This window comes from Tyto alba, unplaced genomic scaffold, assembly GCF_018691265.1.
Source record: "Tyto alba isolate M040663 unplaced genomic scaffold, T.alba_DEE_v4.0 Super-Scaffold_41, whole genome shotgun sequence".
Taxonomy (NCBI): domain Eukaryota; kingdom Metazoa; phylum Chordata; class Aves; order Strigiformes; family Tytonidae; genus Tyto; species Tyto alba.
Genome location: NW_024881317.1, coordinates 20,307,415 through 20,320,644, shown reverse-complemented (window position 1 = coordinate 20,320,644; position 13,230 = coordinate 20,307,415). Strand labels below are relative to the sequence as shown.

The window sequence follows — 13,230 nt, the reverse complement described above, 5'->3', positions numbered from 1 at the left end:
CAATCCATTAGCTGCAATAAATTAAATGAAAACATGTTTGAGACATTCTAAAAATCTGAACTCAACTGATTGAGTTTTTAAGAGATAGTGTGATAAATCAGAAGCCTCTGGATTTCTACAGGTAGTTCCTTATCCCTTCCTACCCTACCTCAAGAAGTCTGTGTGTGAGTTGTTCCAACACCCTTGAAGGGGAAGAAGGGAGTTGCACAGGGAAAAGGTGTAGGGAGTAAAAACAAACCTAAAACCCACAAAGCCAAGCCTTTTGATCAAAACAAAGAAATCTGATTTTGTAGTGTTAAGTATTTGTCTCTTCAACCACTCCCCTCTGTCTTCATCTTGGCATAACATGATGTGGGGTGGATTCCTCAGAAACCAATGGGCCATCCACAGGTGTCTATTACATCAACCCATCAGCTTTTACATGGGCAAGTACAATCTTGATAGCAGAAGCTGTTTTCTTACAATGTACATAAGCAGCCTACATGCATATGCAATTCATCACAGCAAGTCCTATATATGTTTGCGATGAGGCTTTCTACCCTATTGCAAGCAATCCTATAGGTAGTTAAACACAGGAAATACCTTGTTTAAAAACTTCAGTCTCAATCTGCTAGCTACACCAGCTTCAAACTGGAGAACCTTCTGAAAAGTGTATTTAAGAAAAGAGTTGATTTGGTCACATTTCCTGCTACTACACTGTTGTACGTCTTTCTAGGCAGAAGGCAGAGACTAAGAGATCTATAACATTCTTCTAAATGTAGCTGAGTCTAATGTTTAGGTTGTAAGAAGAAAATCCACAACTGATATGTATGTCTCCTGTAATCACATCCAACATAATAAATTCAAACACTAATGTTCCTCTGCAATGCCCCTTCATTTTTCATTATGGCAAGGCCCATGAAGACTCTCACTTCCTTGTTAGCTTTCTAAGTATTTCTGTGAGAAATTAAATGCATCCTAAATATTCTTTAAAAAAGGAAATTTCCATATCCTTATTTAAGGTCAAGTATGCTTGATAAACATTATTCCAGTAAATATTACGGGTAAGTGATTTCATGAGAGAGAACATTCCCAAGTTTTCCAAAACCAGGCAAATACTAAGGCCAGTGCATAATCCATGCAATAAGTAGTATTCTGCAGACTGATTTTTTTTGTATGCATCATATGCATGCATGCATTCCTGTATACAAAAATAAACAAAAAGATGTTAACATAATCTGTTAATAAAGATCGTTCTTAACGGCTATTTCATATCCAACAAGTTGAATTGAGAGGAAAAAGAACACTTTTAATCACTGAAGAATACTACTCTTCAAGGAACAAGGTACATTTGTACTGAAATTTATCTCCAAGCAATATTCAAGGACACTTACTTTCCTGCACAGAATGGGAATTTACGTATATATACACACACACAGCTCCTATCACTACATCAAAAGGGTACTCAAGTAAGATATAATGCCTGATAGTTTTCTGAAATATAAAACTACCATTAGAATCTGTGCAAATTTTTCTTTAAATAGCAATCGTCCAAAGTCACAACACTGTTCAAACTTATCACTACCTAAGGAACATTCTGATGAATCAGAAGCTATCGGGTCAAGTCTTCTTTAATGAAACCAGGAATTCTTTGTATTAGTTACCATTACAGTCATGTTTTAGAGCATATACATTCTCAAGAACACAAAGCTTTTGCCTCTGTAATCGAGCTCTGTGCAAAGAAAACTCTACAAGAGCTCGTTTATTCAGTAGTTTTAAGCTCTCATGCATTTCACTGTTTAATTACTTCCAGAAAATTTTAAACTGTGTAATTATTGGGGCTGAAATTAAACTTCTTTTAAAGAGCAAACATATAAGTCACCTTCTCCTCCTTGCCCCAAATCTTTTGGATTACTTTTCACAGAATCATAGAATGGTTTGGGTTGGAAGGGACCTTAAAGACCATCTCATTCCAACCCCCCTTCTTTGGGCAAGGACCCCTTCCCCCAGCCCAGGGGGCTCCCAGCCCCGTCCAACCTGGCCTTGAACCCTTCCAGGGAGGGGGCAGCCACAGCTGCTCTGGGCACCCTGGGCCAGCGCCTCACCACCTGCACAGGGAAGAATTTCTGCCTTAGATCTCATCTAAATCTGCCCTCTGTCAGTTTAAACCCATCACCCCTCATCCTCTCCCTACACCCCCTGATAAAGAGTCCCTCCTCCCCAGCTTTCCTGTAGCCCCCTTTAAGCACTGGAAGGTTCATACGCTTTTGGAAGAGAAGCTTGTATTTACAAAACCCCACAGATAAACCCCAAACTGAACTAATTTAACTGCTTATTTATGTGACAAAGCTGAATAAACACCCAAAACAACCGAAACACTTGGCTCACCAGAGTATTGCTCTTCTTAATATCTTCTAAACGCTCTAAGACTGAAGTCAGGTTTGGGTCATCTGATTCTACAAACCATATTGGTGATGAAGAGGGGTAAGACTCCTGTTAAAAAAAAACAACACAAAAGACCCAACAAATAAATAAACAAAAAACCCATAAAACTTTTAAAACTCATTCACCCCCAAAATTTCACAACACAGTATTAACATCACCTTTTATCTTATTCTAAGTCAGATAACACAGAAGCTTTTAATACAGCATTTTTAGGCAACACACAAGAAGTTGAAAGAAATCCAGCCAACTGGTGGTTCTAGTATTTCATCCTATTTTCATCTTGGTTAGATGATGGACATACATAAGAAACAGTGCTGAAAAGTTTAAAGCCCTGGTAGATCAGGAGGAAGAAATTTAGAAATGCAGTACACGTGATCCTTACCAAAAAATGGAAACACAAGTAGTACACGTCAAAGCACAAAACTCTACTGATGCTAATTTAACACAAAATTACAGATTCTTCCAAATAAAAGCTGCGGAAGTAACAAAACCTGGAGTCTTCAGATGTGGCCCACAACTGCTCACACAATCTACGACAAATGATCTTCCTGTCACTAAGATGTCACTTCCACTTATCACTGTGGAAAGATCCTCACTGTGGAAAGGTAAACCGAAGTCCTTTGCCTCTTGTTTAGATGTTTCAAAAAGCAATTCCCATTTTTTCCTAACAGGTCCGGTAACATTGTGAGGATAGAAGAAACCATGTAGCTTCCAACTCAACTGTAAGTGTCCCTTCATATCACTGGCATGCTTGGATTTTTTTGTTTAGTTTTAGTCATTTAAGGCGTTCTCCACTTCTCACCCATTCAATTAAATTCTAGTAACTGAGGACAAATTGCTGAACCTCAGCTTTATCACCCAGATATTATCTTCATATCCCCAGGTCTTACAAAATAATACGAGGGAATTTTCATTCATTTCCCTCACTGCAGTCTGAAAGAAAAAAATTCCCTATTTCTCATTCCAGAGACAACAAATCATGCTTCATTCTTCAACACTTAGTCAAAGTTCCTACTGCTACTTTAATAGGTGACTCGTAAATGTGCACCATGCTTTGAAATTTACACTCTTTCTGGATTGCATGGTATGTTTTTTGCTTTACAGTTTTCAAGACAGCAGTAAGAAGTTTCACAGAAGGAAGACATCATGCCTGTCTGTCAGTGTTATTGTCTGGTCTTTAGTGATTCCCAGGCAAACTTGTCCTAAGCAAGCTCTCAAAGTGCAAGTCCCAAAAGAAAAACCAAGACTCTCCTAACTTAAACTAGCTTCTGTCATTTCAAAGATGCCAGGTTTATTAGAACACAGAACAGTATCCGTTTGAAACTAGAGAAATATACAACTATGTTAGAGCTGGCTTTTAGTAATAGAAGCTTACTTCCTAACTGACCTTCTAGCTGAAGTGCTGATCCTCATCAATGAAGCCATGTAATTAGATAAAGGACATCAGCTTTGGCAAAACAGACTATCACAGCAGAGTTCCCACCTGACAGCGTGTTCTAGGGAAGTTCTAGCTCCAGAGGTTTCAGTTTACAGGTGGGAATCATAGATCTTTGCATAAACTGATTTTTAAAGAAGCTCAATCCCCTCCAAGTTTATATTTATCTTCTTAAAAATCACAGCTAGAAATACCTTAGAATACATAATATTCCTAGTATCTTTACGAAGAGATAAACCGTTTACATCCTTCAGCTTCACTCTGAAGCATACCATAAGCAAGCAGAGACCTTAGAACATCTATTCTTCATCAACTAAGGCCTAACATCTCAAATGTTTGTCAAGAAAATCCAGTGCTCAGCTTGACATGATTTTAAAGCTAAGGCAGGCAAACAAATGGGTAGTTACATGTGGTTTAACCACTTTCTTTCTTTACAAAATACTGTACCTTGGAAAAGTGTATTTTCTCTTGAGTTTCACTTAAGACGCTCTTGAAAGACTAACCACTATCACTGCAGGAGAATCAAGATTGAATTCCCAGCTGCCACTGGGTTCTCAAACTATTTTTTTTTTTTAAGAGCTATGCTTCATTAAAGATATTCCAGGTTTTGTATTGATAACACCACACTCATTTTTAATAACATGCAACCTACCTGTAAAGTCTTCAACAATATTGCAATATTCTTATATCAAGACTTTCAAACTGCACACTGGATCCTTATGCACAGTGGGGAACATCAGAGACTTTGCTAACTGTGGCCCTACTACCTGAAGATTTGTTTGAACCAGCTATTTTTGAGACCCAAACTTCTCGGGCCAGCTCATTAAGTTAAGAGAAAGGCAACAGGGCAAACACTACTACTGTGACTTTAGATTATGCCAACATTCCCATTAGCAAATACAAAGAACAAGCAAAATCCCTTCCAAGATTCATTGAGCCATCTGCTTCTTAAAATCCTCAGATTCATTAGAATAAGAATAGTCTCCAGATACAGTCAACATTTGGACTGTGTATGCACATTCTCCTAAAATGCATTTTTGGCAAGTTGTTTTTGGTTTTTTTAGGTCAAGCATTTGTTAATTGTGTTAGTCCAGGTCTAAGCAATGTCTATTAATTGCAATGTTTTACAGAAGATAAACATCTGTCAGTCTATTCTTGTAAACCGTATCTAGAATCCAAAGACTGCTTACAGAATGCAGCTCAGCTCTTCACTAGCTATACTCTTATTTTCTGACAGTTCTGTTTCTCCTTTCTCCACCAGATGGATTTAACAAACAAACCTACAGCAGGACATATATTAGTTGCAATCAGTATGTATCCCAGTCTGGGGCATCTATACAAAAAATCTCAAAAAAACATTTGCAGCAAATCCTTCACCGGACAGTGCAGATCTGAAGATCAAGCAATCCCACTATGTCTTTAAATACATTACAGTGGCTACTTGAATGTGCCGATGCCTTTGCACTGAATGACAGTCCTTCCTCATTCTTTGCTCTCATTCCAACTCATTCCATTATTTGCAATGAAAGCAAGTCCTGCTGTATGTGAGAAATACTAGGATTTGCTACTGCCTGCGTTCTTACTATATAGCACATATGAATTACTACACCCTAAAAATGATTAAATACTCTAATTCTTAGCCTGCTTTAGCTTTCAAAACATGATTGGGAACAATGCATTTATCAGAAAGGCTTTCCTTAACCACGGTGTCAGCATATTCACTCATCTGTATCAGATAAGATTTCAAATTTTGGACTTCTGGAATACGTATAGTTAATTTCATACTTGACCTTTTTCACAATAGATGTTTAATATTAAACTACAAGTTCAATAAAACTTCCAGTTTGTTGCAAAACTTTTTAATTCTTCAGACTTACCAAGAAATTTTTTCATTTAACTTAAAAACATAAATGGCACTAGGTTTCTCTAGATCTGTAAGTAATCCATACTTTTGGAACAGCTGAGTTTCATGTGGATATGAGTCATTATATTTTTAAATACAGATTTCACACACAAACTTCAAACATTCTGATCCTGAGCTATAAACAAGATCATGAGTTTGTAACACCATTGCATGCAATGAAAGACTGCGCTTGTGGTTTGTAAGGTCAAACAACTGAAATCCTCATGAGCTAAATCTGTTGAGAGAATTAAGTCAGCTTTTTCTCCCATATCTGCATCCTACAGGGAGAAGAGATGGATTTGAGTCATTACATCATGTAAGGGACACAAGATTCCTAAATACAACGGCAACATTTTGTGAGAGGAACCCTAGAATAGCAGTTGTTTTACGATTAATTCTCAGTGGCTAAAAAACCCACATTATTTTGGGCCTTTCATTATAAAAATGACATACAGTGAATTTGTATAATCTATTTTAGCTGCACAGATATCACCCATATTAAGTGTTTGAGATTTTTTTATGCAACTGCTGCAACATGACATTTTCCTATTCTCTACAAACAAAAGCAAAAAATCACAACAGGCAATGGCTACAATGCTTAGATTTGGGAAACTTTCACACGCTAATGCACGCTGTACAGCTTGGAAAGCTAATGCAATTGCTCAGTAAGGCAGGACACGCTGGGATGACATCACACCTAGCAAGTACTGAGTGAGGCTTGAGGACAAAGGCTGAATGTTTACAGCCAACCCAGATACAATTACAATTCATGGGATCATCACTTCTAGAGAGTCTTTGTATTAACACCAGGACAGACTGGGAGCTTTGTCAACACAAACGCTTCTGTAACAGAATGTAGCAAAAGAATTTAGCCTACTAATAAGCATACAAAATACAAAGAGAATCAAGCCCCGCACTCCTGCCACTGGAACAATTTCAAAACCTATCAAATCATTTAGGAAAACCACAGTGTATGAGAAGAATACACACACACTGTTCAGACATTCCACTGCACCCTCCATAAGAGGGCTTACTTTTATTAATAATTTTGCTTATCATAAAAAAAAAAAAAGGCAAGAAGTGACAAAAGATACCAGGGACACACAAAGACAGCTTTTCCTGGCTAGAGATCTGTTGTCTAAATATACCTTATCTAAGCTTTCTTGTCCTTAACAATAAGGCTGATTTACTTACAGTGTTATACAATCTTTATCTTGTTCTGTAAAGCTACAGCGACGCAATTTTGATGTAAAAGAACTTTAACATGAGCTATTTCTAAATTACTATAATACTGCTGAAATTGTGAAGTTGCTAAATTAAAACAACACATCTTGCTCATTTCTAAGATTAGAACAACCTGTACACACAGTTTGCTATGGGGTAATAAGAGTAACCACGTCTCCTTGTACACAACAGAGCCATTTTATCATGGCCAAATGATAGGAAAACACATTTAAATACACGTCTCCAGCACTATGATTTAAAATTGCAATTACATGCTGACAGTTCTTCATTTTCTTTAATTTCCAGATCATCTTAGATTTTTTTTTTTTTATTTTAAACCTCATTAGCATAATGGCTGAACTTAATTCAAACAATTTTGTTTCTTTTCTGTTTCTAAGTTTTTGCAAAATCTCCATTGTTGACAGAACCTTATTCTGTTCTTTTTACACAAGCTACAACTACAACTTAAGTGATTTTCATAACAGCGCTTCTAACTTTTATCTTCTCAGTCCCAAAATTTTTTGTCCACCCCTGTTTACTTCCAAACAACAGAACATCAAAGCCCCAGATCTTTTAAACAGTATAATTGCTTTGAAAAGGGTAGCAAGAGACCATTCTAGCTCACACAAATCTCAGTAATGAAGTAAGTAAATCCTAATGTAACAAGACATTTCAGAGGGCTTTTCAAGGTGAATACATTTGCAGCTATAAACACACGTCAAGTAATTGACCTCAAATCACAGATGGCTTTCCCTCAGCAGACATCTTGATGTTACCAAGCCTGTTCATTTGAATTAAATAGTAGATTTAGATTTTTTTTTTCTTGTAATAAACCCAAGTCCCACTGGTTAGGGATCATATGCACATCCTACACGAACATTCAAAAAACCACTGAAGATTAAACTATACAATTAGCTACAATTCAGGGCATATTATTTGAAAACGTTAGTCAATAATTCTCTTACGAATTTTTCACCTGTGTTAATCAGCCTTTAGAGGAAAGAAAAAAAAACCTGCAGACTTAATATTAACAAAATATCAGAACTTAAGAAGATATTCTTAAAGCTAAAGTTCAGCCTGGTTACCACAAAACACTAGTACTGACAGCTTCCTAAAAGAGTATTAGTTGTGATTACACAACTGATAGACTGCTTCCCATTATCAGAGGCCAAATTTTCCGAAGACAGCTTAAGACACAGGTAAGCATTTTCTACCACTGGGTACTTGAGTGCCCGTGAAATCTACGGGCCAAGAACCTTTAAAAGACAACAGATGGTCATCTGCCCTCCCATCCCATTCTTTACTATAATTGAAAAAAAAGTATGAAGGGTCACTTCGAACTCAGCTTTTTTGAAACTTCACTAGAAGTAATCCAAATAAAACTATTTTCCAGAAACCTCAAGTTACTGAACCCCCAAAACTTTATGTTTTCAAACATCCAGACATCACCATTGTACAGACTGAAAGAGTTATTGAACATATTACAATATTCTAACATTTAATTTCTAAGTTCAAGTAAAAATTGGAGTTTTACATATGGAAGAATTGTTATTTCTTTAAGAATCTAACAGTTGAGTGATCCAGAGTTCTAGAAGGTAACAAAAGTATATGCAGTAAGGGGTTTAAAAATAAAAATTAATATTGCGGGTAAGGAAGAAGCAAAGTTATTTTTATCCATCTCTACTGTGCAAGGGGAAAACTTCAACTTGCTCTTCATTTTGAATTTTAAGATTGTATACTATACACTATTAACTTGCTGAATGCATATAAGCAGAAGGACATCTTTTATTCATTAGAGATCAGTTAAACAGAGCTCTTTATCTGTCTCTATACTACAGAAGGCGAGCTTGTATTAGCTTTAATTTTCTTACACTTTTCCTGAAGTCAAAACCTGACATGCCCACTTCAGTGGGAATACTTGTTAAAACTCATGCATTTGGTAGGCACCAAGTTCAGCTGACTAAAATACATGTAATCTATCTTCAACATAGAAAATTACTGCAATTCTACCCTCAAGTTTAATGACTGTCTTGACAGCTGCAGCCTATACAACACAATCCCAGAGGAAGTGGCACACTTTGGTCAGACCCCTGGAGATTGCAAGAGCTTAATCATCTTGCACCTTCATAGGAGGCAGCTAAAAGAGTCCCATGATCCTGTTCTATGGAAGTTCTGCTAATATGCTCATCACTGCAGAACTGAATACCTTCAGGAGCACATTAAAATAACACAACTAACAGGGTCATGGCTTTCCACTCCCACACACTTTCGAGGGAATGAGGCAAGTGTACCAGAGCATCTTGTTTATAGAACTGTTTATGTTATTAAATACAGCCATATTAGAGAAGGCAGGGTCAAAGGCATGTGCCTCACAAAACAGAAAGACCATACCAAAACACAGCTCTACAGGTGCCTGCAAAATTCACTCTATAATCACAAATTGTCCCAATCAAAAGTAAATATAGTTCTCTCTAAAACAAGCTCTACTGATTGCACAAGGCTACCACAAGAGTTACCAGAACGAAATGTTTCTGTTAAGAGCATACATAAGAGTTATGGACATGACTTCTGTCTTCACAACAGACATCCTCTTTGGCAGAGCAAAGCAGTTCTCCTCCTGACACATCAGGCTTTTACAGGCACACGTGCAACGATCTCCCACTCCGCACCTTCTACAGCCACTTTCTGTACAAGAGTACAGGGTCCACAGCATGTTTTTAAAGGAACCGAAAGCCTAGATTATGGAACACTTTTTGCAACATACAGATACAGCAGCATCTGCAAGTACCAATATTCGTAAGATGATAACCACAGCATAAGTAAGTATGAACAGGGCCAGTGTTTCAAGGGCAATTTACTTGTTTAAAATTTATTCCAAAACCCAAGCAGCTCGTAATTTGCAGCTTCATCTGCACAAATTCATTTGTTCCACACAGGCCCATAGAATTCTCTTGAAATTACTACAGAATCTTTAACTTTTTTACTTTGGTTACACTTAAGATGGAAAATAATATTTTGAGAAAAAAAAAAAAATCTGGAAAAGGCTCAAGCAAATGCTGCTTTCAAACAGGCACTTACAAGAGGCCAATAATTTCAAAGACTGTGAAATGATCTAACGTACTCTCTGGTTTACTTCCATGGTTCTATCTAGGTGCACACATTTAAATCTCTAAAACTGGTAAAATGTCATTACTTTAGAAGAAATCAAAACACATACAAGCAAAGTACTAGAGGCATAAAACCACTTCAAATGGTCACAAACATGAATAAATATGTGGCAAAATAGTTCTTACACTTCTTATTTTCAAGTTCTTTTGGACAAGTTTTTACAGCCAGTCATTCTTCAAACTATTTAATCCACACAAAATGTCCCAACTGTCATTTCTGACATGTGAAATTGCTCATTACTCTTGGAAAAATAGGCTTATCAGACTATCTCATCAGTTGCCACAACCTCATCCACCCCCATTACCAAACTAAAGGCAGCAGGCTCCTTGTTGCCCAGGATAACATAACCACAGAATTAAAATATAAACTTTGCACATAAAAGCAAAAAAGGCACCTTTCCATTAAAAATACAGGTTATTGACCTTCACTGGGAAGCAAAATTTGATTCTCCAGGTCATCATCATAATGCAGCATGCCATCTATCCAGTCAAAGAAAATCACAGAAAGGACAAACTCTTAACACTTTCATATGGACCCAAAGTAAAATCTACCAAGTGTTAATATTCAAACACAACTCTTAGGATAGCACTAAGCATGGTTTAAGCTAACAGCATAGCAAATGACAGTTCTTCAAGAACAGTCTCAGAAAATGAAAACTGTTGTAGAGGGCCACCCCGGTTAACTGAGCTAAGGAACATTCCTTTGTCAACACTATTAACAGCAACAAATAAGGTGACAGATCATCCACACTGAAAATTGAGCAAAGAACACAGCATCGCCTAAGACTTGCTTATCGGGAAGAACATTGTAGAGCTGAGACTAGAATCCAGATTTTTACCATAACACCTCACAGCAGTTGAATCAACCTTGCTCCTCACACACAAAAACCCCACTGTGTGCTTGCACTCTCTGCTTGACAGTTGTCAAAGGACAGTTGTTTTAGAGCCTCAGACACAAGGGGTTCTCGTCTTTAATGCATGCATTATATGTGCACTCAAGCTGGCAATGGTTTATCTACGAAGCAGACAGACACATGCGCTAAAGAGAAGGGTATTTTGCAAATCTGATGCTCCAACATTCTTTCTTTACCAGCAGCACAGTATCTTGCGTGCCCAAATTCCTGAAGGAAGTCCAGTTACTTGAAGGAAATTAGCAACTCATTCTAATCATCAAGTTATTAATTACCTACTTCTGCTTCTATACAGACAAATACATTCAGAAAAGGTATCATCAACATTAGTGACACAAAGACAGAACAGCAAGAAACGGCTTCTAATATGGCTAGAATTGAAGAGGTGGTTATAACTAAGTTGCAACATACCACTCTCTCCGCAGCCTAACTTGAAAAATAAGTTTCCTAGCTGACCTGCTCTTGCCTTTATCAGTTACTCCACAACACGCAAAGTTGGATGTCACTTCTGTCATCACCCTAAAATCCAGGCTTCCCCTTCCTTCTCTTCATTCTCTTTACCTTCAGGAATTTATGTCTTTAACGTGTTCAAATCACTCACTTCCCCATTCCATCAAAGGCACTGTGCCCTTTCCCTGGAGAACAACTTTCCTCTTTCCCACCTTTTCCCTTTACAAACCTGCTGTGCCCCAGACACACCTGCAGATAGAAGGATTTTTCATTCTCACCCACTAACAGGGGTTGTACTACTCAACACTGAGTAGCACTCCAGCCATCACCTGCCTCTTTCCCAAGCCCTCCCTCACAGCAACACAGACACAGCTGCCCTGACTGCTGCTTAGTCACTGGCCTTCAGATTAGAGCCATTTAGATGGAACTTTGTCCCTGTCATCTCCCCCACCCCCCCCAATTTCAGTACTACAGAGTTCAACCGACATTTACCATTAATAAGTTAAACACCACACTCTTACCACAGTTATTTCCTACTTCAAAAATTCAAGGAAGCTTGTGGTATCTTGAACACCACTGCACAGGAACACTTTAATTTTTTTCTAATGCCAATATACAAGTTCTGACAGAGCTTATGTTTCTGCCTTTCTGCATACACAGAGGAAGCTATTGCAAGATCTGCATCCATACTGAACTCTTTCTTTCAGAGGTGTTAAAAATTAGAGATCTGGGAAACAGAAGAATACAGTCCAAACTAAATCTCAAGAAATCACACACTAACTTCTCTACAGTACTTAATGCACCAGGATGTCCTGTACGCATAAGATAACAAAACAGAAACAAACCACATAAGGTCATTATTTTAATACCACAGTTACAGATTACAGCTGGAAGCAAAAAAATCAGTAAGTCATACATTAACTGGTATGCTTGTTTCCAGCAAAGATCAAATAAGAACTGTTCTGATCATATTAGCCCCAAGATCTAAATGTTAAACAGCCTCTCCTTACTATAATCGGTCATTTAATTTTCCAGTTGCCTTCTGTAAGCTGGTGATAGGTCATTTTCACTTCTCCTACAAAGCTTGTAGCTGAAGAAATACAGTGGAATCCTTACTAAATCATAAACTATCATGTCTCTTAAAAATGGCATATTACCATTCATAACCTAAAGAGGAAAAAAAAAAAAAAAAAAAAAAAAAAATCAACTTCAGCCAGAAATTCAGGGATTTATAACATTTCAAAACTACATGAAGGCAAACAACATAACAGCAGCCCACACCAAGGTGTGACTAAAATAGTAGTTTTTTCTGTTAACCAACTTCCACAAGCATGTGTTCGCCCCTTTTTTTGTTAAATAGCACTATTTGGAGAGCTGTTTCCATCTTTGTATCTTCCATTCTCCTGAAAGGAATTTGATTTTGCGAGTAAACAAGCAAACTGCTTCCAGTTAGCCTGGTCCAGTTGTCTCTATTTAGCCATCACTGTACCAAACCAGACGCTCACGTAGGCCCACGGGACCGGTGCCGGCTCAGGTATTCCTCACGGGGCGATCCCAAGCGCGGCCCAGGGCTCAGCCGGCGCTTGGCAAGCAGCTCTGTGCTGGCAGTGCTGGCCTCAGCAGTCTTCCCCAGCACTCACTCGTTCCTATGCCCTCTGTTGTGACGGTACAGCTGTTTGTGCAGCCACACAGTGAACCAGACCGGGAAACGATCCA

General features: G+C 37.9%; 1 protein-coding gene across 4 annotated transcripts in view; it reads right to left on the bottom strand.

Moving 5' to 3' along the window:
• Nucleotides 1–13,230, bottom strand: part of UBE2Q2 (ubiquitin conjugating enzyme E2 Q2) — a 51,901-nt gene that overhangs the window by 32,433 nt on the left and 6,238 nt on the right. For 3 of the 4 annotated variants that reach the window (XM_042804049.1, XM_042804051.1, XM_032990329.2), the window contains one exon: nucleotides 2,368–2,472. The exons of the other annotated variant lie outside the window; for it this stretch is intronic. In XM_042804049.1, coding sequence (XP_042659983.1) covers nucleotides 2,368–2,472 — 105 coding nt within the window. The remainder of the gene's footprint in view (nucleotides 1–2,367; nucleotides 2,473–13,230) is intronic. 4 annotated transcript variants of the gene reach the window in all.